The following is a 27,312-nucleotide window of genomic DNA, read 5'->3' as shown; positions in this document are numbered from 1 at the left end:
CTGCAAAAATATTATGAGACAGAATCAAAGATTTCTAAGGCTACTGTCATTAACTCAATTTTTCCATTAGCTGCAGCATTTTGGTTCGAGTAAACTTCTTTTTTTTTTTTTTACCAACCAAACTTTTTAACCGTTTTAGATTAATTTCAAAATTTTACTACTAAGTTTTCTTTAAGAAAGAATGGAGGCCAAATGTCATTTTGTTTCAAGGCAGAATAGTTCCTAAGCGTTGAAATGGTCATATTCTAGTAAGGATTATTACTGTTTGGCTGAATAATTGACTTATCTGACTTTTACTTTAGCCACAACAAAACATTTTCTTTTATAGTACAGAAGGGAGCATTTTCAATTCTTTTTGGGAGCACGGCCACCTTTAAATTATTAAATTAGACAATCATAAAAACCGCGGTGTGATTTTGAGTCGCTTGCTGGGACATAAATTATCCCAGAATTTCAGCTTTTAGCTTGACAATATTAAAGTTGGTTCCAAGGCTTTCTACTGGTTAAGTTAAATTTTACTGTTTTTTTAATGAGTCTGGACTGTGTTGGATCATATCTGGTTCAAAATCTTAAACACTTGGAACACACTGATCAAACTTAAAGTGGATAACTGTAGTCAAGACAGAGTCTCTATACTCTTCTTTCCAATATTGGCGAACACAGACGGGAGCATTTTCAATTCCTTTTGGGACCACGGCCACCTTTGAATTAGACAGTCATAAAAACTGCAGTACTGTATATCAAACCTGGACTGCAATACTCTACATATTACTTAACTCAAAAGTTTCATTTGCAAAACCTTAAGTCTCTTTTTAAAAACCAATAATTGGATAATTATTTTTTTCCACATATTCTACCAAAACCTTGTCTCGTCTCTGTCTTTTGGACCCAATGCCATGCTAGGTATAAAGAGCTGGAGGCACTTTTACACCCCTAATGTTAAATGTTTGTAATTACAGTGAATCTGACTATTGTGAACTGATTTATAATATAATGGGACGTTATTGAACTGAAATGAAGTTGACCTGCTTAAATTTCCATGTAGCAAGCTGATGTTACCTTCATACATAAACTGATTTGAACCAAATAAAATGATCACTGTTGACATTCTGATGTCACAGGAAGTTACACTATGGAGGAAAAACTGAATATAATTACATTAACTGTCAACAAACAAATCTTTTAATGCAAACTGTTAGTTGTACTTAGCTGTAACATGACTCAGTGCTAATGCTAGCTGTTAGCCTAGCTAGCCTGTCTGATGCTGTCTGCAATGGTTTTAATGATTTTTTTATGGCTTATGTTGATTGCTGTTCCTTGTTTGCACAATTCCATGAAAACACATCAATCTTTAGCTGTCTACAAGTATCTGAAGGTAAACATTGACTTCTTACTTTCATCCAGCTTCAGACAACAGAATTAGCCAAATCTACCAACAAGTCACTCATATAGATTCAGAAACTATGAAATGTAAAAAAAAAAAAAAAGAAGAAGAAGAAATGGTGTTAAAATAAGAGTTTCTTAGGCTGATATCATAATGCTAAAAGTGTTTATTTCAGTCTTCATGAAGTCTCTCCTTCATGAACTTTACCTTCATCCCACTGTAACCAACTGGACCAGAATCACCAATGTTTCCCTGTGACAAAGAGATACACAAATTACCTCATCTGAAGGGGCCAAACAGATTCAGGAAAATGTGCTGACATCTCCCTCATCTGGCAGGCACGTTGGCAGGTCATGAAAGAAGGTGGAAGGGACTTACCACAGCGCCAACATCTCCTTTCTCTCCTGGCATTCCTGGTCGCCCCATCTCTCCCTGAAGAAGGAGAAAAAGAAATTGTGAGTTTTCACGTTTTATGCCTTCGACTGGTTTCTGTTCTAATGACAGACGACCCACCTTGGCGCCAGTGTCCCCATCAGGTCCTTTTGGCCCCCCAGGAGCCTGCAATTATCAACAAAGATACTCGCTGAATACAACACAGGACAAAGATAAGAGTTCACATTGGGGGGAGACTAAAGCACGGATACTTACATTGCAGTCAAAGGAGCAGCACTGCAAAAAGAGAAGAGAAATGTGAAAACAGGAAGAGGCTGGTAAACAACATCGGATGTCTACAATGTAACCGTCACTTTAAGGGAAAGGGAGAAGAAGCCAAAACAGTCGCTATCGCAGCCATCTTAATTAGCCTTTCTAAGTCATTTCAGCTTTATACACACTTCCTTAGCAACCATTCCCTGCTTCCTGCCAGTGTCAGAGTTGGGCAGGCCTGACTGGGTCCAGGCACTGACAAGAATCACCACAATCCTTAAATGGACTACTTTACCTCGCTGGCTACAGAATGTATCAGGCAGATTTAAGCTAGCACGCTAAAGGATGAACCTCAGGAGCTAGTCGTGTTTAGTGGCTGCCTGGTTTTAGACTACTACAATCTAAATCTACAGAGACGAAAAGCATTAATGTTTAGAAATACTAAACCAAGATGTTATCAGAAAAACATACCACATCCTTTGTCTCATTTGTCTGTGAAGAAAAAGAAATAGAAGTTGATTAGTTCGATTTAAATTCAGCTTATTAGGGTAGGAAATAATGAAAAATAAAGCATACAATCATGTCGATGATGGTTCGGATAGTTTTCATCTTCGTTGATCTGGTTTCATCCGCAGCAGTGAAGTTCTGCCTGTAGTTCTGGTCTGTGGCGATGAGGGACAGTCTGGTGTCCTGGTGAGACCAAAACGACAGAGACATTTATTTACCTTTACATCTAAACGAGTTGCTATAACTGTACCTGTGATTATAGAGCAACTATAAGGAGACTCTTCCGGTGTTAGCTTCTATGTAGAAAAGTTTACACAGCAGGAAGAAAGTTTGGATCAAATTTGTACAAACTAGATCAAAATTTCATTAATGTACTTTGTTTGCACCAGTAAGATTTGCATTTGAAGTAGTCCTCAGAGAAGAATCAATATGGCATACAATACAAATAAATCAAACATCATTGCATATGTAAGGGGAAATGGAGTATATAGTGCATATAGATTTGTCCAACATATCAACAAATCTATGCACTTTCATGTGTATCGACAGCCTGGATAAAAGTTTTGGTGGGATATTATAATTTAAGTGCCATACATGCAAATTCTACATGTTAACAATACATTGGGCCTGTTGGATGCAATTTCTCTGCCTTCAAGCTCCATAATAGATGAATATTTTTAGTGGGTTAGTTTCTAAAGCTCTCAAAAAACCATGGGAACATTGTGATGAGGAAAAGAAATAAATGGTTAGAAAAATGTGTGTTAATCGTCCACTTAACAATATCTCTTTAACTCCACTCTGCCAGGACCTGGAATAAATTTGCTAACTTTTATTATACTATCTGTCAGTACATCAATATCAAGCCCCATTACCAATGTCATGATTTTTTCCAGATCAATCTGGAAAAAATGAAACAATTCTACTGGCTCAAGCAAACAAAACAACAACTAAAAGAAATTATAAATCAATTCAGCTCCTCCTGTTGTCTTGCTATCATTCCTACGGCTTCCCTTAAGAAAGTTCTGCCTATCATTGCGCCAGATTTGATTCAGACAGAAAACTCTTCCCTCTTGTGAGGTATTTCTCCCCAGGTTTTAAAAACGGCAGTTATCAAACCACTGATAACAAAAGAGAACAATCTGGACTGATCACTACTGCAGAATTACAGGCCAATCTTCAGTCTTCCATTCAACAATTAAACAACTTTCTAACAAAGACCAACCGCTCTGACGTCTTCCAGTCTGGTTTCCGGGCTCACCACGGTACTGAGACGGACCTCGTTAAAGCGTTCAGTGACATCAACATAAATGCAGACTGTGGAAGAACCACAGTGTTGGTTCTGTTGCACCTCAGTGCGCCAAAGGATACTGTTAACCATGACGTACTACTGAAACGAATGGAGAGTCGGGTAGGACTCTCTGGTCCAATACTCAATTAGTTTGAATCTTACAAGAATTTTTTTCATGTCAATATGTAACTTTTCATCAGAGCTGGCAGAACTCACATTCGTGGGTACCCCAAGGTTCAACACTGGGGCCCCTCTTATTTACTATCTACATGCTCCCGCTAGCTCAAATTATGAGATTAGTTAGCATAGTAATGCAGATAATGCACAGCTACATTACAACACCCAGGTTTATGAACCCATTAAAGCACTGAACAGTTGCTTAGAAAAAAATCAATGTATGGATGTGAAACAACTTTCTCCAGCTGAACAGAAACAGAACTGAAGTTATTATTTTGGTCCTAAAGAGGAACGATCTAGGGCCAGCACACAGCTTTAGTCATTACAACTAGAAACTACCAATCAGAGCCGAAGTCTGAGTGTGTTGATGGACTCAGACCTGAACCTTCAGAGCCACATAAAGACAGTTACAAAGTCGGCCTTCTATCACCTGAACAATATCTCTAGGATTAAAGGACTAATGTCTCAGCAAGACCTAGAGAAACTAATTGATGCGTTTACATTTAGTCGCCTTCATTACTGCAACAGTGTCCTCACAGGTCTGCCTAAAACAACAAGCAGACAGCTGTAACTGATTCAGAAAGCATTCTCACTAAAATCAGGAAGTTAGAGCACATCACACCAGTTCTAAAGTCCTTAAACTGGCTCCCAGTAGCTCAGAGAACAGACTTCTGTTAATTTATAGGTAACTGAACAGCTCAGCACTACAATACATTAAAGTTCTGCTGTATTATCAGCCTTCCAGACCTCTCAGATCTTTACTTCACTCTTATCTTCATTTTGTCTTTGTAATGAACAAATACGATTTAGTGGAAAATGTTTTTGGTACACCACATAGCTCAGTTCACAATGTAAGTAGAGTTGCAGACAGATAAACAACACAGTTCTCCTCATTGAGGAAATGTTTATGAGTTTGTGAAACGGTCCTATCATTAATGTGCATACTGGCCTCACAAAGTTCACATGGCCTCAAGAAGCAAAAGTTTCCCACATTGTGTGAACTTTAGTTCTTTAATGTACCAGAAACATATAAATCCTATCTGTAGAAAAACTAATCAAGAGTGAATTCTTTATTCATCTATGTAATTATTTGAATCATTTTGTTAAATATGCTTTGCAAATTGCTAACTGGCTATCACTGGTCGAACCTCCCCGACCCGGGACTCCTTTCGCTAACTAACTATAAACAAACAAACAAAAAATAAAATAGAAAAAATTCATTAATCGCTCTATACTGATCACAGCTAGTAACAGGTTATCATGAAGATTTCACCACACTGATCCAGAATGCATGCCACAGAAAAACACTAAATCAACCGCAATGTTGTGAGGAAAACTGCTTTGAAACAGCCTTACCACGTCTAATATTGCTTTACGTTTTAGGCTATTTTTCCACAGTATTTGCACAAACTGAGTGTCTCTCTCCAAAATGCATAAACCTGAACTAAATAAATCATAATTGTATGTAGTTTAAATTATAAACTTAATAAATATAAAATAAGACCATCTGAAAGTTCACAAAGCATAGTTTTAAATGTCAACATAAGCTTAAAAATCTTCCTCTTATGGCAAAATAAATCAGATGCATTTAAGTGATACACTTTTTTTTTTTTGCTTTTGTTCTGGCGCTGATGCACACATTGAACACAAAAACACATTTACATCATTGGGATCCAAAATCCACCTCCTTTCTGAACTTTGATTGCTGAATTTTTCCATGCTATTAGACCTGACCTGACGAGACACACAATACACTTCCTGATATCTTGGCTATTTGTTTTTCCCTATGATGTCACGCAGGTTTGAGGTGTTGCCTTAAAATACCTGCCAAGAAATCCCTTCATTTAACTCAAATGTTGTGAATGTGAATCAGAGGCATGCCATCATCCTCAGGTCTTTCCTAACCCATATAAGGCATAATAATCTGTGACAATGAGTCTCTTAAATGACGATGAAACTGAGCATGGCGCTGTAGTAGAGGACTTCACAACTTAGTGCAAGTCCATGTTCTTGTCAATTAATGCATCTAAAACCAAAGATATGTCCATCGGCTTTCGGAAATCCCAATTGAACAGTCATTCACGACTTGGAAGTCGAAATTGAACAGAGTACAAATACTTGGGGACCATTATTGATAGTAAGCTGAACTTTGAATCACACATGGATGCAGTGTGTAAAAAGGTTCAGCAGAGCAAAGATTTTCTCTTTTGTTTCTTTTTTAAACTGAACTCTTTTAAAGTTATTATTGACTGTATTTTATTGAATCTGTTCTTCGTTATTGCTGTGTGGCTTGGTTTAGTTACCTTGTGTAGTAAAAACAGGTTGATGAGGCTCACTAATGTGGCAAGAAAGATAATTGGAGTGAAGCAAGACCAGCTCCAACAAATACACTCCAAGCGTGTGAGAGCTAAGGCTAAACTGAATCTGGAGAGCGCCACACAATTAATGCACTACGGCATGATTTATTTCTTCTAAGTGTTTTAACAGAATAAAAGCAATGTCTTTTGTAGATGTTTTATGCTTTTTGTATTTTGATGCAAACTAATTTCTCTTTGGGATACAAAGAAACTGAAACTTGGTGTATTTGAACGTCTGTAGACAGAAACAGAAATAATTTTGAGTATTCTAACTACGTCACAACAGGAAATGTTTAGTCTGATTTACAACCAGTGAGAGAAAAATCTATTTTTATACAGTGTGAGTAAATATCTGACTTGAGGTGTGTATTTCAATTAGATATTGAGATAAAGTACAGTTGGTTAAGGAGTGTTTCATGTAGAACTGACTCTGGCTGTGTGTGAGTGTTTCGTACCTCCTGGTCAGGTGAGATGGCCACGGCGAACACTTTAACTCCATGCTGCCGGGCTTCATTTGCGGCCTCCTGCACACCTCCGCATGGCTCTTTGTAGCCGGTGATGGGATGGCCGTCCGTCACAACCACGATGTACTTGTTCTCATGGTAGTGGGAGCCCCTGCAACAGTTCAAGCACACACTCAGATACGACCAGAGGCGTCATCTTCTCCAGCGTAGGCGTAGTGCATGCCGTGTCTCCTCTACCCGACGAGCAGCTCCGCCAGGCCCCTCTTGATGGCGCAGTCGGTAAAGGTGCCCTTGCCGATGTAGGTGATGCGGTCTATGTCGTTCTTCAGGGCCTGGCGATCGGTGCGCATGTCGCTCAGCTCTCGCACGAGGATGACGTCGTCGCTGTAGTGCAGAGCTCCTGAGTTCCACATCAGGGTGCGGTCACATTGGTGACGCCTGGAAGACAGAGGGGGAGACTGAGGTGAGACTGAGTGCAGAGAGGGAACATACATTTGTTAGATTAGATTAGATTAGATTAGATTAGAGTGCTATTCTGTAAATTAGAATTTGTGTTCCAATGAGGCTTGTTTTTCAGATTAAATGTATCTTTTAAGTCACTGAAATAAATGATCTATTCAATAAAGTTGTAATTTCTTGAATACGACTATAGATTAGATTAGATCAGATCAGATTAGATTCGATTAAACTAGATTACACTGGGTTAGATTAGAGTGCAATCCTGTAAATTAGAATATGTGTTCCAATGAGGCTTGTTTTTCAGATTAAATGTATCTAATTAGATTAGATTACAGTAATTTTCTATGAATTGGAATTTGCTCCAATGAGACCTATTTGTCAGACTAAAATAATCTTTTAAGTTACTGCAAAAAGCAAACTTCTGAATGATGTTTTAATTCTACTCTCTACTACATCTCGTTGCTTGTACTTGTGACAGTGCAATGACAATAAAGTTGAATTCTATTCTATTCTATTCTAATTCATTAAATATCACTGTAGATTATATTAGATCAGATTAGATTAGCTTGGGTGTTAGTCTAAGAAGGAAAATGCTTTTTGTTATAGCTGGGCATAATAGAAATAAATGCAAGCAGAGCAAACAACATGACCAGCCCTGTTTGAAACTGTATTTGCATTGGAACAAAGAGAAAATGTATAAAAACAATTTATATAATAATAATAAACATGAGTTTGAATAATTAAATGTGAAATCTACATACAATAACCCAAAAAACAAACAAGTACCAACAGCAGGTGAGATTATGTCGACTGTTTGAATATAAACTATTTACAGATAAAACATGCAGTTAATGTAGAAATAAATCTAAGAGCATGACACAGATGCTGTCATCATATACGAAGGGGGCTGTGGTGTGCAGGGCATCAAAAACATTGAAGAGTGTACAAAAAAAGTGACGAATAAACCAAGATTTATAACTTAAGAACATTTGAGTGTCAGACTAGTGGGCTAGAGGTAGCCGCTGCCCCATCCATCTTTCATGGTGCTTACAATTTATTTAACCTTGCTATGTAACATATAACAAATAATGTGATGCCTTAAAACAGCCAAATAAATTAGAATAAAGCTGCTAAGCTATTATAAAATTTAGGGGCAGAAACACTGTAACCATATAGAGCCCAGAGTTCCTGGTGGTGGGCGTGGCCAAATATTGGCCTTTAATCAGGTCCAATACAAAGATCAAAGGATTTCGCCATATTTTCACCTCGTTTCCATGGTGACATTTTGGTTTTCTGTGTTGCTTGTGTTCCCATTGTGTGTGTGTGTGTGTTTGTCTTACATTTCCTTGAGCTCATCTACGAAGCGTTTGGTGAATTCTTTGATCTGGTCGATATAAAAGTTGGGAGGCTTCTGTCTGAGGGCGACGCTCTCAGATGTATCCAGCACGAAGAAAAGATCAACGGGACAGTCTGTTTCACAGGGCAAAACAAATATCACCCAATGAAAAGAAGACATTTTTTTAAAAAGCAGAAAAATGTGAACGTTTAGAAGACGGAATAAAACAGTAATTAATTCTCTCTGTGCTGTTTATTGAGGCCAGACATGACCTGAAGCGCGGAAAGCCTGCAGGCCAACAGCCTATATAGCGTAGCATCCCTTTGTGTTTCATTGAGCTATTGTGTCACATTTAGAAAGATTTCATCACACGTTAGAAACTGTAGCAGATTTTCAGCATTGTTTGTTTTTTTAGCAGGTGTGACTCTGCTATCAAACATCTAGAGCAGGGCTTGAAAACTGCAGTTCCAACTTTGGCCATATCAAGACCACAAATGTCCTCAATGGGACGGTTTTGGCAAAATGTGTTGATAAAACCGCCCCTGTTAAAATGTTATTAAAATTAATCGTAAAATTAAATAATATTGAACATCTTTTCACATTTATGCAATGTGGCAGCATACAGATGAAAACTGCTTTGATTGTATTGGTAAAATAATATACAAGTCCACAACTGACAACATATGGCGGACTGGATTTGGCCCCCGGGCCTTCAGTTTGACACGTGATCTAAACTCTACGGACCCACTCAGAAAGGTCACTCGGATGCTTTTGCGACTCTGCAGCTAATTTTAAAGGTCGCATCTTAAAAATCCGTTACTTTTAGCAAACCTAACCTTGCAGCAAGCGTGACAATAGTGAGCTAAACTTCACATGCAGCAGACAGTCTAAAACACCAAGCAGGACATCTTGAGTTCAGAGCAACAGATTTCAAGCAGACTTACCCGCAAAGGTGGACCTTTGGATCTGATTTTGCGCTCCAGCCAGGAGAGCGCACAGCAGCGCGAGGAGACATCTGAGCGTCTCCATGATTAAGCTGAAATCAAAATCAACCCGAAAACCCGATCATACGACGCTCCGCCTCGGGGATATTTGTAAGTCCCCACAAAGCGACCAAATACCGAACCTCCCCGACCCGGGATTCGGACTCCTTTAGCGCAGAATTAGGCCAACTTTCTTGGAGACCGAGCGCTCCCCCCGCCGCAGTTTGTCCGGGGCGAAGAGCCAGAGCGCGCAGAGGAGGACCAGAGGAGCGCACGGTGTGGGTGAGGGAGGATAAGGAGGAGGAGTTCCCAGGCTTTCCGCGAGGAGGATGGCTGGGTGTGGATGCGCCAGAGCGAGCAGGGGGAGAAAAAGTCTACACTTTCCTCAGAAATGAGCAAACCTCCTTGAAGCTGCCAGGCAGATTTTTCTGTAAAATCGACCTTTAAACACAGTTTGTCACTTGTAGAGTGACATAACAGAGATTTTAAGCAATTAACCGCACGATCCATTCAAATTAGCTCGACAATTTTCATTTTGATTATTAATTTTTGAAGGGCAATTTTGTTTACAGACACTTCACAAATCATTTTACTTATAGTTTTATTTGTGTGTGTGTGTTTCTATTTTTGTTTTATGTACTGTTTTTGATTGCTGTGTTTTATTTTGGATATGTAAAATATCTTCTAGAGTCCTTTACAAAATTAAAGTCTATTGTTCTTTAATTAAAGGGGGAGAACTTGGATTACTATGCCATTATCTTTACGTCTTACAAATTATTTGAAAATGGTTTCAAAATAATATTATCGTTTATTGCAATAATTAGTGGGACAATTTATCATCCAATTTGATGTGTTGCTATTAATAAATATAAATCCTCCAAATAAGTTTCCACAGTGACCTCTGACGACATTACAGGGCATGAAGTAATTGCTAAGAGTTGTTCTGAGAACATTCCTTTTTTTCTTGTTTTAGGTTTTTGATCAGATTCCTTCAAAAATGAGCTTACCTACATACTGCAACTAAACATATGTGAGAAAACTAAATGTACTGCAGAAAAAACTGAGCTGGAACCTGTAGCAGCAGAGTTTTTAATATTAGTGAACAGAAAATACGACACTGGGTGGCATCTTTACATGGGAGTTCACTGGGATTGGTAGCCAGGCCATAAAATAAACCAAACAGCGACTATGATGCGAGATTTCAGGGAGCTGTTTCAACACAGAAGCTAAGTATATATAAAAAGTGTTAAAAGCTTTAATGTACTTGGAAAATTTAATTTGTCAGTCTGAAATTTGGGTTTAATTCCACTTTTACATGACAGCTATGTCTTTACATGGATGGCTTATGCAGAACACCAGCTACAAAGCTGGTGGAAAAAGAGAGATGCTCACTGGAACAGGATCTATCAGGCTTAACGAGAAACAGCTGAAAAACATTAAGGAGTCATTTTGTCTTCTCATTCTGCTGAAACGCTCTGGTTTCTTGTGGAAGATGGAGTGGGTGTAGACTTTTTTCTTTCTTTTTCCCCCCACTTTGGAGTCTAGGCTTGACCTGAACATAACAGTAAGCGCAACAGGGGTGTGGAATCCGTACTATGTTTATCCAGAAAGAGACACAGCGCCATCTAGTGCTCTGTAAGTGTTGATGTTGGAAATTAGTTTGGGGGGTGGGGGGAAAGTAATTGGAATATATGTGCGGAGGGGGAAAGAAAAAGGCGTGGGCGTGTTAGGTTTGAAGTGGAGGGGAGGGCTTTGGATGCTGAATGATTGCTGTTGCCATATGTGCGTATGTTTGTGCTCTCGAGTGTGGGACTGTAGGAAAAAGTCTGGCTTGGAATCAGATTTTCCACTGAGATCACTGAAAGGAAAGAGGGAAGAGGGGTGGGAGAAGACGGGGACATCTGGTAATGATCCATCCCTCTTTGCAGGCTCTCGTAGTAAATCTGCAGGATTTCTAGCAGCTGTGGGGCTCTTCATATGCAGTAACGCGTAACGCATGAGACCGTTATTCCATAAAAATCCAAAGGAATGCACAAAACCTCTGAGCCAGTTCCCCTCACCCCCGTTTTCAGCAGTTTCTTGTAGGAATACTCCCCATTTTTGCATTTCCTGTCTTTAAACTAATCCACAACAAATGACCTCTGAATTAAGATATACCATAAATGCAAAAGAAACCAATATCTTGTAAAAGTGTGCCTAACCTTTTCGGTGGGCCCTCATCTTCTGACAAGATTTGCAACGCTTCCACGTCAGGGAAAAGGCATGCAGTTTGGGGCAGCCAGTCTCTCCAGTCTGCAGATATAAACATCTTGCAGTACTTAGCTCACCGCCACATTCATCGTCTGCAGATGAACTTCCCTGTGAATCCCGTGTTGATTGGTACTGCCAAAGGGAAGTGACTCAAAAGGTTGCCCTCCAGAAGTGATCACAGATGAAACTAAGTACAAGCTTGGACAGAGAAACTAAACTGCAAAACATGAAAGGTTAGTCTTACTGGCACAGAGTTGGAAACTGCAGGTAAGAAAAAAAACCCCCCCAAAGATGTTAATCACAGGAAATTGTCCAGAATAATTTCCAAAAAAAACCAAAACAAACTCGTTACAGTTATTTTATTGTGCAGGAAAATAAACATAGAGAACATACTGTAGGTCAACCAAATGCTTTTTGGCAACATACTGCCATCTACTGATGGCATTCAGTAAGTAAACCTCATGCAGAGTCTTGGAAAAAGTATTTACACCCCTGAACTCTTTTCTCATTTATCAGAAGATATCAAAAATTATAAGTTTTCCTTTGTCAAAAAGTCATAACATTAGTGGCTCCAAACAAGTTTTATTTAGCTGATCTAAAAAAAAAACAAAAAAAAACTGTTTGGTTTTAAAAAGTTGCAAGATAAAAAGCACAATACGTAACGGAAAGTAACGTATGTCACTGGTGGTGGCAGCATTATGCTGTGGGAATGTGCTTGCATAGCAGAGGCAATTTGGTTAGTTTATGAGATACAACCCTAAACATACAGCAGGGGTTAAACTGGAATGCCTTAGACCAAAGTATATTGATGTGTTAGAATGGCCTAGTCAAAGTTTAAAAGCTGTGAAAAGACCTAAACTTTCCAATCTTACTGACTTTGAGCTACTTTGCGAAAGAATTTGCATCTCCAAATGTGCAAACTTTGTAGCGTTATAGCCGACCAGACTAACAGTTTACTATAGCACCAGGATACAGTGATTCTCAAGCTTTTATCTTATCTCGAAAGTAGATCAGAAAGAAAAAGAAAAAACAAGCATAAAACAATTAAACTAATTTAATATGGAACTCAAAAACAACCAAATACAAAAAGCTCCACAGCAAACAGATAAAGCATAGTTGTCAAAAGAAAGCTAGCATTTTTACATTATGCCTTCAGTATTAATGATCTAACATAACTAAAAATGGACAACTTTCATCCGTCTCACAAGCCCTTTCCCCAAAAGGAAAAAAAAACAAAACACTCCTGCCAATATTACAACTTCGGCACATATACATCAGCCAAAGTATGGTGGCTGGATGGTCCACAATAAAATGCACTGCAATGTCTATGAAATAATCTGGCAGTATCACGACAGATGACGACTCATTGGATGCATGCAAAACTATCACTCTGCTGGCTGGTTACCTACCTACACTGGTTATCGTACAGCCTCATGCTCGTCTGAAAACCTACATTTGGAGTTACTGGAACTCCTATAGTTACAAATAAGAATTGTGTTAATACAGATCAGGTTTCTCTTTACAAATCAGACACTGAAGTAGTTTAGAAAAGTATCTCCCCCCTCCTTAGTTCTGGAAGAGCTTAGGAAAATGTACAGACAGAAAAAAACAAAGCTTATAAGGTGTGAAAACATTTGTTTGTGCTGGTTGTAATAGTCTGTGCTTACATTTACATGGCAACAAAGACAAAAATGACATTTGCACTTCAATCTCAAAAACCATAAAGTCTCAATCTTTAATATGTATTGCTGGCTCAGTTAGTCACAAACTTGTGTACCGTTTTTCCGAACAAGTGCAGAAATGTAACGTCAAATTCAGCATTGTTGGCCTTCACACCGGCCTCAGTTCATGCCTGAGTGACTCTTCAGGTGCCTCCTCAGGTGGTTCAGACATGTGTAGGTCTTGGGACAGATCTGGCAGTGGTACGGTCTGACTCCCGAGTGGTTCAGCATGTGCTGCTTCAATACGCTGCCGTCCGAAAACGCTTTGCCGCACTGCGAGCATACGTACGGCCGCTCCCCTGTGTGCACGCGCATGTGGACTGTCACCTTGTGAGCCATTGTGAAGCCCTTGCCACAAATGCTGCATTTGAAAGGCCTCTCCCCGGTATGAGTGAGTCTGTGGGTGCGCATCGCCCCCATCTGGGAGAAGGCCTTCCCGCAGTCGGGGCACACATGTGGTTTCTCTCCTGTGTGGACCCTGGTGTGACTGCGCAGCCCTCCCGCCGTGGAGAAGCACTGGGAGCAGTGGGTGCACTGGTAGGGTCGCTCTCCTGTGTGCGTGCGCATGTGCTGCTTCAGGTCGTAGCGGTTCCTGAAGCCGCGGCCACACACCAGGCAACTTTCGGGCCTGTCGTCATTGTGCCGCAGCTCGTGATTGGCCAGGCACTTCTCGGACAGGAAGCACTTGCCGCATTCCTGGCACTGGTAGGGTTTCTCATGGTCCACCCTCTGGTGGTACTTGAGCTCGCTGATGCCGGGAAAGGTTTCGTCACAGTACCGGCACCTGAAGCGGTGGTTGGGGCTGTAGGGGAGCTGGTGCTCGCTCATCTGATGGTTCCTGAGAAGGTGGGCCATCTTGAAGGTCTTGCCGCAATGGGAGCACTCGTATTTGGTCAACAGCTGCACGCACTGGTGTCGAACGCGTTCGTGCAAGGATCTGAATTGACAGCCGCATTTGGTGCAGATGTGGGCAGCATTTTTACACTTCCTCTTCCGGTGGCCAGACAGATGCGCTTCAGTCCGGAAGGCTTTCCCGCACTGGGAGCACTTGTAAGGCTTCACTGCCGTGTGAAACCGCTGATGTTCCAGAAACTCGAAGCGGTACTTAAAGCTCCGCCCACACAGCGGGCAATTATGGGTGACCCTTCCCCCGCCGTAGATGGCTTTAACAGACATCTTCCTGTAGGAAAGAGACACTGACGAAGTCCGGTGACCAGGGACAATTTTGCTATGTTTACCTCCACCCATTAATTTCACCGTTTCCATATCACCGCCTTCTTCATGCCGCTGCTGGTGCTTGGTTAAAGACTTGGACGAGATAAAGCTCTTTCCACACTGTTTGCAGTGATAAGGTTTATCGTGATCCACCTGCTGGTGATATTTCAGGTCGCCGATTCCTGAGAAGCCGGCACCGCAGTGGCTGCACTTAAAAAGTCGGTTTTGGGCGTGAGTTAGAAGGTGTTCTTTCAGGCCGCTGGACTTTGGAAAGCTCTTTCCGCATTGCACGCAGTCGTGGTTGCGCCTTCGTTTCGGGCAGCGGTGTCGGAACTTTTCCAGGGAAGTGGGAAAACTGTTGCCGCATTTAATGCAAAGGTATGCCGCGTTTTTACACTTCCGCAGCCGGTGACCAGCCAGCAGAGTGGCTGTTCGGAACGCCCTCCCACACTCAGAGCAGTTGTACGGCTGCAGGCCGCTGTGGAGCCTCTGGTGCTCGATGAGGACAGAGTGATGCTTAAAGCATTTGTCACACTCAGGACATTTGTGGACTCCTGACTGATGCCTCCGGCGAGGAGATGAAGCGCCATCGGCCCTTTTAGGCGATTCAGAAAAGTCTGTGGAAGTGGAAGGGTTTGTGGAAAGTTCTTCGTCGAACATGACGATCTGTTGGACGTCTGTGTTTTCGTCATCACAAGCACTTGGGTGGGAAGCGATGGCCACCTCCAGAGATGGAGGGAGAGACAGTGACGGAATCAGGAGATCTTCTGACTGAAAAGGAGCTGAAAAATGAATAAAAACGTTTAATTTACTATGTACTGATGACATACATAACACCTTATATGTAGAAAACATGAAGTCTCACCAACAGTGGCCTTTGCCAACTTTCCATGGCACTGTTTGCTCTGGAGTAAAAATTTAAGGTCATCTCCATTTGAAACACACTGCATGTATTCTTCTATGACAGCAGGGGCGGCACTGATCCAAGTCGCAGTCTAGAAATAGAAATGATAAGTTTATGGTGCATTTTTTATTTGCTCCATCAACTTCTAAAGACAATCTTTTACCTGTTTGAAATCTGGTATTGGCAGAAGCTCCTCTAGTCTTGTGAAGAACTCACAAACAAGAGTCTCTAGTGCTGTGTCAAAGTCTGGGCCATATTCCACAGGAAACACATTCTGTTCCAAAGAAAATATAGGACATTCCCATATTAATGTACGGACAATACTGACAGCGCTAATACTGCTTTAACTTTTACACATTTGTTACATGGCCACAAACTTTAACACATGCCATAGGGACATAACATGATGGACCAACACAAAGTAGCTCATCATTGTACAGCCAAAGAAAACAAGGATATGTAGTTGAAATTTTTTTTTATAAATCTGAAAAGTAAGTAAGGCGTATGGATTAAATCCCTGTAATTTAGTGCTTTGCTGAGGCCTTGCTGTCACCCTGAATGAAAATAAATTTAAATCAAAATTTACCAGGGGTACAAAAAATTTTGGTCTAATATACTGGTTGTAATATGACAAAAAGGGGGGGAAATTGTCTTATAAGTCTTATAATCATTTCAAATGTTTTAAATCTTGTAACAATTTTATTCCAACACACAAATCACCTTGAGAAAATGTTCCCTGCCATCAGTGTCTTCAATAAGGCCTTGGACAAGCTTCATGAAGTTGGCTTCTGGTGCTTCAATTACAGGATCATTCGTCTGGAGGAAAAAACAGATCACAGATCAGCTATAAAAACTAGTAATCCACAAAATATTGGCATTAACATCGGTATCAGTTGAAATGTAGTTATTGTTTAACATATCTGTGTTGGTCCGATCCATAAACTTAACAACCGATATCTGTATGTGTTTCGTCTAAAATCAATTTTTCCATCTTGCCAAATTATTCTACGGTTGTTTTGTAAGGAAATTGTCAATAATCTTCATTATAATAATAAAAAGTATATTAAGACAACATCTGCAGGACTGAAATACTAAGAGGAAAGCAATATACCTTAAAGCTAAACATAAGTTACTTTTTGTGTAAAACTAATAGACAAGTCAACTAATAAGAAGAAATTTATGGGCATCCCTTACCTCTTCCAAGCAAGAGGATCGGATTCGGTTAAGATGAGTCTCTACAGCCTTGAGATCTTCAGGGTGTTCAGAACGCAACAGCTCAAGAGTTGTCTAAAGTCAATGCAGTTTGTGAGATGCCTGTTGGGAGTATTATTCGATATATATTGTAAGGTGCAGCCTAACATTTCACTTACCCTTGCCCTGAGGCCCAAGGACAACAGTCTCCCCTCTCGTTTGCTCATGAGTTCAGGGACCGCATCCGTAACCATGGAAACAAATTCCTCCAGTTTGCCATAGTGTTTTATGTTTCGCTGCCGGACAACTTCCCACATCACTGCTGACATCAGACGGAGCGGTGGGACTAGGAGCGCCAGCGAGGACAGGGGGACACTAAACTCTTCAAGGGGGAAAGTAGATTCATATAAACAAACTTAGAAACAGGATTAGAACTAAGATGTATAGATCACCAAGTTGCATCTTTAAATCCTGAGGAGGATTTAAAGGGTGTCTGCTTGGAAACGTTCACTTAATTCAACAGAGACAGCAGCTTGTGCTACAGCTTTAAAAAGATGGGTTTTTGGAGGAGGTCGGATGGTCACATGTGCTGAGTGAAGGTTACAGTGTGAATCAACACTGTTTTTTTTTTTTTTTAAACTATCGCTCAACCCAAATTTAAGCTTTTCTAAAATAGTGACTTTATTCTGAGGTTTCCGTGCAGTTTCGAGCCTCCTATCTGACTTAATGCAAACTTTCAAAGGCAACAAACACTCTGATTTTGCATAGACAACGTTGCGCAGTTTAAACTCAGGCTTTGTAGGTTCTGTAATTGCATAACTCTTTACCAGCTGTTTCAAGTGCGATTTGCAGACCGCTAACTGGTTCATTAAATGTTTGTCAACGCCACTGAAATTAACAAATAATTTCAAAGGGTCGTTGAAGTACTAAAAGTTGTGCAGAGTTTCATAAGCGACAAAAAAAACAAAAACATTTAAGTCTGTTAAGCAGAGTGGTGGTTGGTGCCCAGAATGACGCATTAGCTAATGCTAACATGCTAGCTTCAAGGCCACGAGCGCTCTAGCCAAATCGGATCATTGCAGAGCAAAACAATTTTTGTTCCAGAGATTAGTCGAGGCCTGCTAAACCTCGCCTCATCCTGCGATTTAGCTAACTGGGCTATACACAACGGAGACAAAAGCAGCTACTATTGCTAAATTGCAAAAGGTAATACATACCCATATCATTCATTTTGTATTTATTTCGTTACGCCAAAGAGAAAAAATCAACACAAGCGATTATCTATCATAGTTGCGGTTAGCGTGCTAGCTACCCGATTACGCAGCGTCAGGCGCCAACTTCTTCCTGAAACGCGCAGTTCATCAAAGAGAGCGTTGGCTGGCGGGGTGGCGCTTGTTTTGCGCTACAGGGCAGTCCGGCGGAGAACACTTTCACGGTCAAAATGACGAACACAGCTTTCCGGGACAACCTAAAGAGAACACCGAGCGAAACAGGATGAAATGTTTTATTCATGTATGCTAAAGGTTTGGAATTGATATAAATGAAAATTGCCATTATTTAAATAGTATAGTACAGGCACTTTAGAAAATATGACCAGAGTACAATTTTCTAGATAAAATTTGTATAATTTCAAGGTACATTTAGTTTTGTTGGACGACTGTAGCATATTTTATTTATAATTTACATGTTAATGAATCCAGAAAATATTGCCAAGGGTTTTGCTTTAATTTATTCAGTGCTAAAAATTCAATTTTAAACACAAATTTCAGTAGCGTGAGCAAGCAATTTGTAACAAACAGATATTTTAAAACACACATTATCTATAGTTTCTCACCCACAAAACATGTCGTGATCAGTTTTTCTATTTGTTTTGCTTGAAATATTATTGAATAAAGCTAAAATGTACACTGCAGAAAACAAGCTGTACATAGACATGAATTTGGTGACATCAGAGTTCATTTGAGGACTTGATTCGTATTTTTTCTGTTGTTGTTTTTATCCTTGTTGTCATGTTTTAATTCTTATTCCTTCTTCAAAGGGTCTTCACTGGTATTATACTTTATGGCTACTGTAAAATGTGAATAGCTTGCATGGCCTTTCTCTGGGCTGAGCAATCCATAAAAGCTGGCTAAGACTAATGCCAGAACTACAACTTTTGGTTCTTATGTATACGTTCAAATTGGCTGACACAAACATTTCCACAGTACACTGAAACCGTTCTCTCGACTTTGTGACTACGCTTGTGGAGGTTTGTTGCTTTTGTTCTTTGCCGCAATACGCACCAACCTGTGTTTTCTGTTGCCTCTGACCCAGCTCAGGAGCATTCAGTTGTAGCAGCAGCCTGAGCTGAATAATTTGCCACACTGCTTGCACTGGATGAATCTTCTGAGGAGATGTCAGGTACACTCTGAATGCTAAGATGCAACTCTGTCTGTGCATCTTTTTAAAGCTTTTCCCCACACAAACAGTGAAACCTTTGACCCTTGTGAACACACCGGTATTGAAACTTTTCCCTTGCAAACTACTATAAGCTGCGGCCACTTTTGATGAAATAGTGATTTGCTTTTGTGCAGTAATCCTTGCATACCAGGACAGATTGGACTCTGTCGTGAAGGATTTAACACAAGGAAAACATTCGTAAGAGTTTGCCACTTTCCACACACTGTGCAACCGTCCAAGAGCGTAAACAAGAACTGGATGGCACAGGTTTTAAGAAAATGATGAAAACACTCACTGCTCCAATGGAGAGATTAATGTTAGAAGAGAAGAGTTGGGGGGGGGGAGAAAACCCCCCACAAAGAACTGCATTTTACAGTTTTGCTGTCCTCTTTTATTGGCTCCAATTTGCAGGGACTTGTATTTATACCTTTTGAACTTGTGAGTCACAAACTAAGGTAATTTACTGAAACGGGCAGACGGATAAATTAGACTTTTAGACAAAGATGTAGATCTGTTCTCGTTCACACTTCAATTCTGCCTTCTGTGGTTTCCAGCTTGCGCAGGAACCCCGTAAAAATGCCTGTTTTTCCAGACTGATCGGTAGCTGCAATCCGTGGAGTGTCCACGTGGTGGCAGCGTAGGAACTGAAAAAGCTATGGCTCAGAGAGCGCTTATCAGTGGATTCATAGAACAAGTAATTAGATAGTGCATCATCAGACCATCTGGGCACCGTCAGCCACCATGACTAAGTAAATCCCTGTGCTGCACGCTGACAGACAGGAGAACGACTGTACCTAAAAGATTGTTTTTTTTCGTCATTAAATTCTCAGGATTTTATGGCCTCCTAACCTCATCTATTATCTGTTTTATGATTTGATGTCAACCCTTTTTTTATACATTGAAATTTGTTCTGCAATTGTGAGTAAATTACCTGAATCAAGTAAAAAAAAAAAAAAAATTCAATCTGGAAAAGACCGAAAGGCCATTCCAGACTATTTTGAGGAAGGTCATTTACTGGTGAAAAAATATACAAGAAAGTGATATTCATGATATTTTATGAACATATTGCAAACATATAACCAAAAACTAAACCTCAGACTCTACAAACTATACATAAAGATTTGTGTGATAAACATTTGACTGCACAATTAGGTAATAGCGAGCGACATTTACTCCATTACATTTACTTGAGTAATGTTTTGGGGGAGTATTTTTTTTATTTACTTATGTGCTATTATTTTTTAAGTATTGCTACTCTTATTAATTCCTAGATACTCTATCCACTGTGAGTAACTTCACTGAATAAAAAACAAACATGTTTTAACCAAAAATTCACCAGACACAGACACACACCTGCAGCTTTTGTTAAAGTTTCATAAGTTTTATTTTGAAAGAAAGTGATTTGTAAAAAAAAAATAATAATAAAATCTTTTCCCTGATTTTGTTATTTTGTAATTATGTCATTTATATGAATTATCTTCATTTTGGCCTTTAAAATACCAAAATGTGCAAATAACCATATTTTGGTCCATCAGATGATGTAATTGTTAAATATTATATGATTGATGTTTTGATCAGTTGCTTAGTACTTCAGTAGACTTTTTACCAAATACTTTTTTACTCTTAAGTAATTTCTTGGATGGCTACTTTTTATTTTTATTTGAGTAAAAATATGTTAAAGTAATGCTACTTTTACTTGAGTACAAGTTTTAGGTACTCTACCCACATCTATACTTTTGCAAAAGGACTGATCCGTTTTGAAGGGTTACCAGAAAAGGAAACATAGCATCTGGTTAGTAGAGGTGCACCTGAATGTGAGTTGCTCCCATATAAAACCTGTCCAATCTTCTCTATCAATGTCATCCTCTCTGTCAACGGCAATTGTTTTGGTGGAGGCAGTGTGATGCTGTGGGCTAGTGTCTTCCTCACTGCTGCTCAAGCCAAAAATGTATTTTTCTTACAAGATTTAACAGGCTATGCAGAGGTTTCATTCATATTGTCAGGAAACAATGTTACAACAAAAGAGATAAAGAACCAAATTAATGTCCTCACTGTTTAGTTTATGAGAGATAAACCAAGACTCGTTATTGTTAAGGTCCACACTCAAATAATTCCTAATAATAACAAAAAAATAAATATTCCCAAACTATCCACTGAACAGTGTCACACATGACTAGGCCTGTCGCGATAAACGATAAATCAATTAATCATAAGATAAATTAAAACTATCGACGTCATTTTAATTATCGGCATTATCGTCTCTCCCGGCCTTTTTCTCTTTCTGTTAATGACACTGAATGAAAAGGGGCTAAACTCCGGTTCTCTCCACTGACTCCTCCCTTCCTCATTTCCTTAGTGTAAAGCCCAGCGCACACTACACGATCTTAGAGCTGTCGGCCGATTGTCGGCCCATTTTCAAAACCTGACAGATCACACATTAGCCGACAGAAATCCTAGCTATAACGGTTCGATCGGGTTCGGTCCTGCCGTGTGGTGTCCAACAATGGGCACAAAATAACGGCTACAAGTCCAGTGAACTAATTTTAAAACCAGGCATTAATCAATGCTTTACTACAATCTACCTGCAATGCATGTGGCTAGTGTCAGCATAAAGTCCTGACTGAATGAAAATCATTATAACCTATTTATGTCACGTTAACGAAGAACAGCTGAAAAGTTACCGGGTTTATCAACTGCGGTAGCAATTTCGCTCCAACTCCTCCTCTTGTCATTTCTATATTCTTTGCATGTTGAATAAACATTAATGTCGTTTCCACGTATCATCTCCGATGTCCGCTGGACTTCGGGTTGCGTCCCCTCCGTAATTTCCCCTCAGAAAGCAATCCGTGCGGGGCGTGCTGTGGTGGCGCAGGGGGTTAGCACGCCCCACGTTTGGAGGCCTTAGTCCTCGACGCGGACTCCCGGTCCCGACGACCTCGACCTTTGCCGCATGTCTTCCCCCTCTCCTCACCCTCCTTCCTGTCTGCCTACTGTCTAAAAAATACGAGCCACTAGCGCCGCAAAAACTCTTCGGAGAAAAAAAAAGAAAAAAAGAAAGCAATCCGCGCTTTCTGATTGGCTGCCTGTCACATTCAACAGGCTGCTTTAAGCTCCCAGTCTGGAAAAACCCCTGATTTAGATCGGAGCGGCAACGACTATCTACCGTAACACACCACACAATGTTAGAAAGACCAACGGTCTAAGATTGTTGTAAGAGGAAAAATAGGAGCAAAAAACCTTGTAGTGTGAATTATTGCATCAGGTAGTCGATGTGCCCATCTTCTCTATTTAAATCTAATTATTACTGAAGGGCAACATAATATACAGACTTCATAATCTGCACTCTTTTGGTTGAATGCAGTATTTATTTCCACTTTGGCTTTATGTTGTTTAGTTTCTTTTCAAGTACATTTTTTGTTAATGGAGACTGAGAATCCATTTTATTTTTGTTTTTGGTTGTTTTGTTTATTTTGTTTATCAGTTCTAGTGTTAAGTGTTCTTTTGAAAATAAAGTGTATCTATCTTTGGCAGGAAATCACATGCATTATTACGTCATTTTCAGTGTAAAAAGGTCTTCAAACAATATTATCGTTTATCGCAATAATTTTTGAGACAATTAATTGTTCAGCAAAATTTGCTATCGTGACAGGCCTACACATGACATTCCAAATCAAGCAGGATAACTGGCAGTTCGCTGAAAGTCATTCATATTGGCCTGCTCAGCATGTACACGGCTGATTTGCAAACTCATCACAGTGACTTTGCTGTGTTTCACTGCATGCTGTTACATTTTGTAATTAGTCATAGTGCCTTTCTAATCTTTTAAAAAAAATTATTTCCCATACCGACAAAGCTTTAATCTCCTCCACATGTACAAACGCTTAAAAAAAAAAAAAAAAATCTGATCAATTACCGAGGCACATTTGGTCAGTTTATGCACGGATCCGAATTAAATTTCGTGTAATTATGAGGACGGCTTGCAAAGAGCACATGTGAAAGATTTGTTTATGCATACGATTGCAGACGGAGACTGTATGTATAAGTTTGTGGGTGAGAGTGAGGATGGGAGAAAAAGGCAGACTCTGTGTTTGTGTGTATGTGAGTGTGTAATTAAAACAAGTGATTTTTTTTTTAACATACAGATTATCCTGCTATCCCTCCCAGCTGGTCAGAGTTGGATTTGACCACCCTGACAACCAGAGAGAGGAAATCTCTTCAGGGCTAAATCCAAATTGGCAACCTTGTTGAAATTTTCCTTCTTTTTTTTTTTTAAAACTAAAAACCTGAGAGCCCTAAAAACTTTAATTTATTTATTTTTAATTGGCGGATGAAGTCCTAAAGAGAGGAAAAAGTAGAATGAAATAAATGCGACGAGGTCTTCTAACCAGCTTCTCCCGCAACATTTACTCACAGGCTGCAGATATGAGAAAAGAGTTTTATTACAACCGATTAAAACAACCCATGAATAACTTCTCATGAATGCGATACAGACAATCATCTTCTGAAGGATAAAATATTGCATACAAAATAAATTTGCCTAGATTTTATTTATTTACGTCTTCTGATTGTACCTAGCTATGGTCATAATGAACCACTGTTTTTTGTTGTTTTTTTATTAGAAACAGATTACAAAAAAGACAAAACAAAAAGCTAGAAATTAGCCTTAAACCTCTTCACAAGCTTATAAAAGTTTGCTTTCAGTGCATTCACTTCACTCCAAAAATCCACACCCATCTGATCAAATTAAGCAGCCTAAAGAGATCCAGAGGAGTGTGCGGGCAACGGTCAAAATCAGGCACATGAATTAGGGGTTGTCAGCACACGCGACCCTGCCTAACAACAGACACTCCTTCGTTTATCCATGTGGTAAATATCACAAAATCCACCCTGTTCTCTGAAGTAAGCATGATGACTACACAGCAAGGATTGTGCTTCTTTTTCCAGTCCTAAGAAGAAAAAAAACAACATAATTTATTTGTATATTTTTGAAGTTAACAATATAACCTATTTCTTAAGAGTTGAAAACAAAATATCAACTGGATATGTCAAATCTGAAATTCTAAAAAAAGAATTTTTTTAATAGATAAATATCCATCTGTTTAGCCTTAACATAAATTATTAAACTTTATCGTGGACAAATATTTGATTCGGCTGAAATTCCACCATTAAGTCAACATTAGCCAACTCTAAATATTGTCTGGAATCAGATCATATTTAAAAGCTTTTGCCTTTGTATCCTGTATTAAAAACAGTGGCAGAAACAATTTGAACAATCTTCACGTTATTGTTTGGATTGAAACAAAGTGCGTTAAGGTTGCTTGATATTGATGGTGTTGTGTAGATTAATAAATACTGGTCTTTCTTTTCCATTTAACAGAAATTACTCTGTTTGGGGTTTTATAGTAAATTTCTTAATCCGAATTTCTGAGTCCGAATTTCGTAACAAAACAAGCAAGGTGGTATGACAATAAAAAAAAAAACTCCTTACACCACTTCATTCTGTTCCTGCTTCTCTTATAAACCTGTTTTGACTTTTGATGTCCAGAGTTTACATTTGGGTTTTCAGATGAAGTACAGGCAGCAGCCTCAACTTGCAGTCAGATTTTCCCAGACGACACAACAATCATCTACAGAGCCGTTCAAAAGCATTCATGCTTCATGAACCGGATGCCTCCTAGATACTTATACAGCTTTTGTCTAGACTTATGTAAAATCTACTGCTCAAAGGTTGGAACTACTTTCTACTGATGCAAAAAGATGTGAGAAATCTGAGAAAAAAAAAAAAATGCAAATGAGAACTTGATCACCATGCATATTTTTTTGACAAAGCATTTACGTTTAGTTGATACAGATGTGCTTGAAAGTTTGAACGTTCAGCATTTCTGGATTTCGTACAAGTCACAGCAACCAAGGAGAAGGCAACCTAACAACGGAGATCTGAACAAAATGGAGGAATGCATCGTAAAGCACTTTGCATCCAGCATTATCGCTTTACATTGAAAATGCTCTGATACCTCAGATTTATGAGCGCTAAATGAATGGGAAAATTTAGAGGACTGCTATTAATTAAAGAACTTACGTTTTAATACAATCAATAAAATGACCATCCAGTGTTTTGATTAAAGTGCAGATAAGTTATTCTGTAGGGTATAAAACAGTAGAATGAGACTGCCTGTAACCTATAAGCACCCTTGCATGTAAAAACTGGAGTGGTTCACTGTTCTGATAAAGTTTGTAATTTAAATACTGGCCCTCACATCACCGTAAGAGTAACCAAAAACATCCCTACAACTTTCCCAGAAGCGTTTTGAAAAATATGAACTATAGAACCTATTGTCAATGTGAAGGTTACATTTATTCAGGATTGTCTTTCTACTAAAATAGAGGCTGTGAGCTACTGTACTTTAAAAAAAAATCGCATATATCCTCTGCGTCTTACAAAACCATTAAAAAAATCAGTTTAGCATGAATTATTGCTCAATCAATTCAATTCGTCTCGATGCCGTCTCAAAGAAATGTTTCCTCGTAGTTTTCAGTCGGGTCCTGGGCTTCGGGGCCTCTAGATGCGGTTCTGACTGTAGCAGAGGGGCTTACGCCGGCCCCCCGAGTCACGCTATCGTAAGATGGGGGTGAGGACAACAGCGAGTCCTCCACTGTCTGTTTGACTTGTATCGCTACAGGAGCGAAGTGCTGTATCATGGAAGCTATGAGCCCCTCTGTCTCTGGAGCGTTGTCCACATCCACCACCGTCTCGTAGTTGATTTGTCTGTAGAGGTAAGACGCCTGCTTCATTTGCCGCCGCACCAGATGCCTCCTGTAGCACCTCTGGATGATGACCACAGACACTTCCTCCATTTTACGACGCAACGTCGAAGTGATGGGCTCGTGGGAGACCTTAGATGGGTTGGTCATCATGAACTTCTCCTCCATCTGCTGCTTGAGGGTGTCCATGTCACCCGACTCCCCCAGTACGCGTTTTGTGAACGCAAACAGGATGTCCAGGCAGTGGATCTTGTCCCCGCTCACCATAGGAAGGTCCATGGAGATCAGCTGGATCTTGTTGGGCTTCGCAATCCGCAGCGGTTCCGACAGCGCATCGGCAAACCTCTCCAGCATCGAGAACTCTATGAACTGAGTGGCCTCGGAGTCGAACTTCTCCCAGACCTCATAGAACATTTCGAAGTCATCCTCGCTCAGAGGTTCTGTGCTCTCCTCGGTGGCAACGCTGAAGTTCTCCAGGATGATGGCTATGTACATATTTACCACGATGAGAAAAGAAATGATGATGTAGCTCACAAAGAAAGCAATGCCCACCGACGGGTTCCCGCAGTTTCCGCGGGCGTTGGTGCCAGTGTTGATAAAGTTGATGTCACACTCCTCGGGGGGGCTTGACATTATGGGGCTCAGGAGGTTGTCCCAGCCTGCTGAGGTGCTGATCTGAAAAAGGCAGATGATACTGTTCCCAAAGGTCTCAAAGTTAAACATGTCATCGATCCCATCTTGCTTCTTCACGTAGGCAAAGTTCGCCATGCCAAAGATGGCGTAGATGAACATTACGAGAAAAAGCAGGAGGCCAATGTTGAACAGTGCTGGCATGGACATCATTAAGGCAAACAGTAAAGTCCTTATTCCTTTGGCTGCACGGATAAGTCGAAGTACACGTCCTATCCTGGCCAGTCTGATGACTCGAAACAGCGTTGGAGATACAAAGTACTTCTCAATGATATCAGCGAGGACAATCCCTGAATTGAGAGGAAAACCAAGTGAGAACAGATTAGATAAGTTGTATCATTTTTTTTCCAACTATGAGTTAATAAGAGACATACAAACAGCAATGGCCAGAATTATGATCGCCGTCGATCTGTGATCAACTAGTCAGAAACTAGTAGTCGGATCTTTTTTAAGCACTTGCGTGTTTACTGATCGAACGGGTGAGTCCCAGTGTTTCTCAATTCCGGTCCTCAGGCCCCCCTGCCCTGCATGTTATAGGTG

The 27,312-nt window shown here is 40.0% G+C and overlaps 3 protein-coding genes across 3 annotated transcripts in view; all 3 read right to left on the bottom strand.

The window, feature by feature from the left end:
- The window catches only part of col6a1 (collagen, type VI, alpha 1), a 35,505-nt gene extending 25,616 nt beyond the window's left edge, over positions 1–9,889 (bottom strand). Inside the window, exons 1-10 of the mRNA XM_032566472.1 lie at positions 9,562–9,889; positions 8,622–8,751; positions 7,060–7,260; positions 6,814–6,973; positions 2,606–2,719; positions 2,501–2,521; positions 2,033–2,053; positions 1,898–1,942; positions 1,763–1,816; positions 1,592–1,636 (exon numbers count right to left, since the gene is read on the bottom strand). Coding sequence (XP_032422363.1) covers positions 1,592–1,636; positions 1,763–1,816; positions 1,898–1,942; positions 2,033–2,053; positions 2,501–2,521; positions 2,606–2,719; positions 6,814–6,973; positions 7,060–7,260; positions 8,622–8,751; positions 9,562–9,646 — 876 coding nt within the window. The 5' untranslated portion in view covers positions 9,647–9,889. The remainder of the gene's footprint in view (positions 1–1,591; positions 1,637–1,762; positions 1,817–1,897; positions 1,943–2,032; positions 2,054–2,500; positions 2,522–2,605; positions 2,720–6,813; positions 6,974–7,059; positions 7,261–8,621; positions 8,752–9,561) is intronic.
- Positions 9,890–12,192: 2,303 nt separating this feature from the next.
- On the bottom strand, positions 12,193–18,252 carry LOC116722265 (zinc finger protein 11-like). Its single transcript, XM_032566473.1, has 7 exons — positions 18,099–18,252; positions 17,061–17,263; positions 16,885–16,977; positions 16,411–16,506; positions 15,854–15,964; positions 15,652–15,781; positions 12,193–15,568 (listed from the first exon to the last, which is right to left on the bottom strand). The coding sequence occupies exons 1-7, from the start codon at positions 18,109–18,111 to the stop codon at positions 13,692–13,694; spliced, it is 2,523 nt and encodes an 840-aa protein (XP_032422364.1). The 5' UTR covers positions 18,112–18,252; the 3' UTR covers positions 12,193–13,691.
- Positions 18,253–23,741: 5,489 nt separating this feature from the next.
- The window catches only part of LOC116722263 (sodium channel protein type 4 subunit alpha B-like), a 48,935-nt gene continuing 45,364 nt past the window's right edge, over positions 23,742–27,312 (bottom strand). Inside the window, exon 27 of the mRNA XM_032566471.1 lies at positions 23,742–27,062. Coding sequence (XP_032422362.1) covers positions 25,828–27,062 — 1,235 coding nt within the window. The 3' untranslated portion in view covers positions 23,742–25,827. The remainder of the gene's footprint in view (positions 27,063–27,312) is intronic.

Source organism: Xiphophorus hellerii, chromosome 6 (assembly GCF_003331165.1).
Source record: "Xiphophorus hellerii strain 12219 chromosome 6, Xiphophorus_hellerii-4.1, whole genome shotgun sequence".
NCBI classification, from domain to species: domain Eukaryota; kingdom Metazoa; phylum Chordata; class Actinopteri; order Cyprinodontiformes; family Poeciliidae; genus Xiphophorus; species Xiphophorus hellerii.
Note: the sequence above shows the minus strand (reverse complement) of the source record. Positions and strands in the feature narration are given on the sequence as shown.

Excerpts from the sequence above, each read along its gene's own strand:
- LOC116722265 (XM_032566473.1), bottom strand. Across the intron at positions 15,965-16,410 it reads GCAGGGAACATTTTCTCAAG|AATGTGTTTCCTGTGGAATA; the intron begins GTGATTTGTGTG and ends TCTTTGGAACAG. Across the intron at positions 15,569-15,651 it reads GTTGGCAAAGGCCACTGTTG|CTCCTTTTCAGTCAGAAGAT; the intron begins GTGAGACTTCAT and ends TTCATTTTTCAG.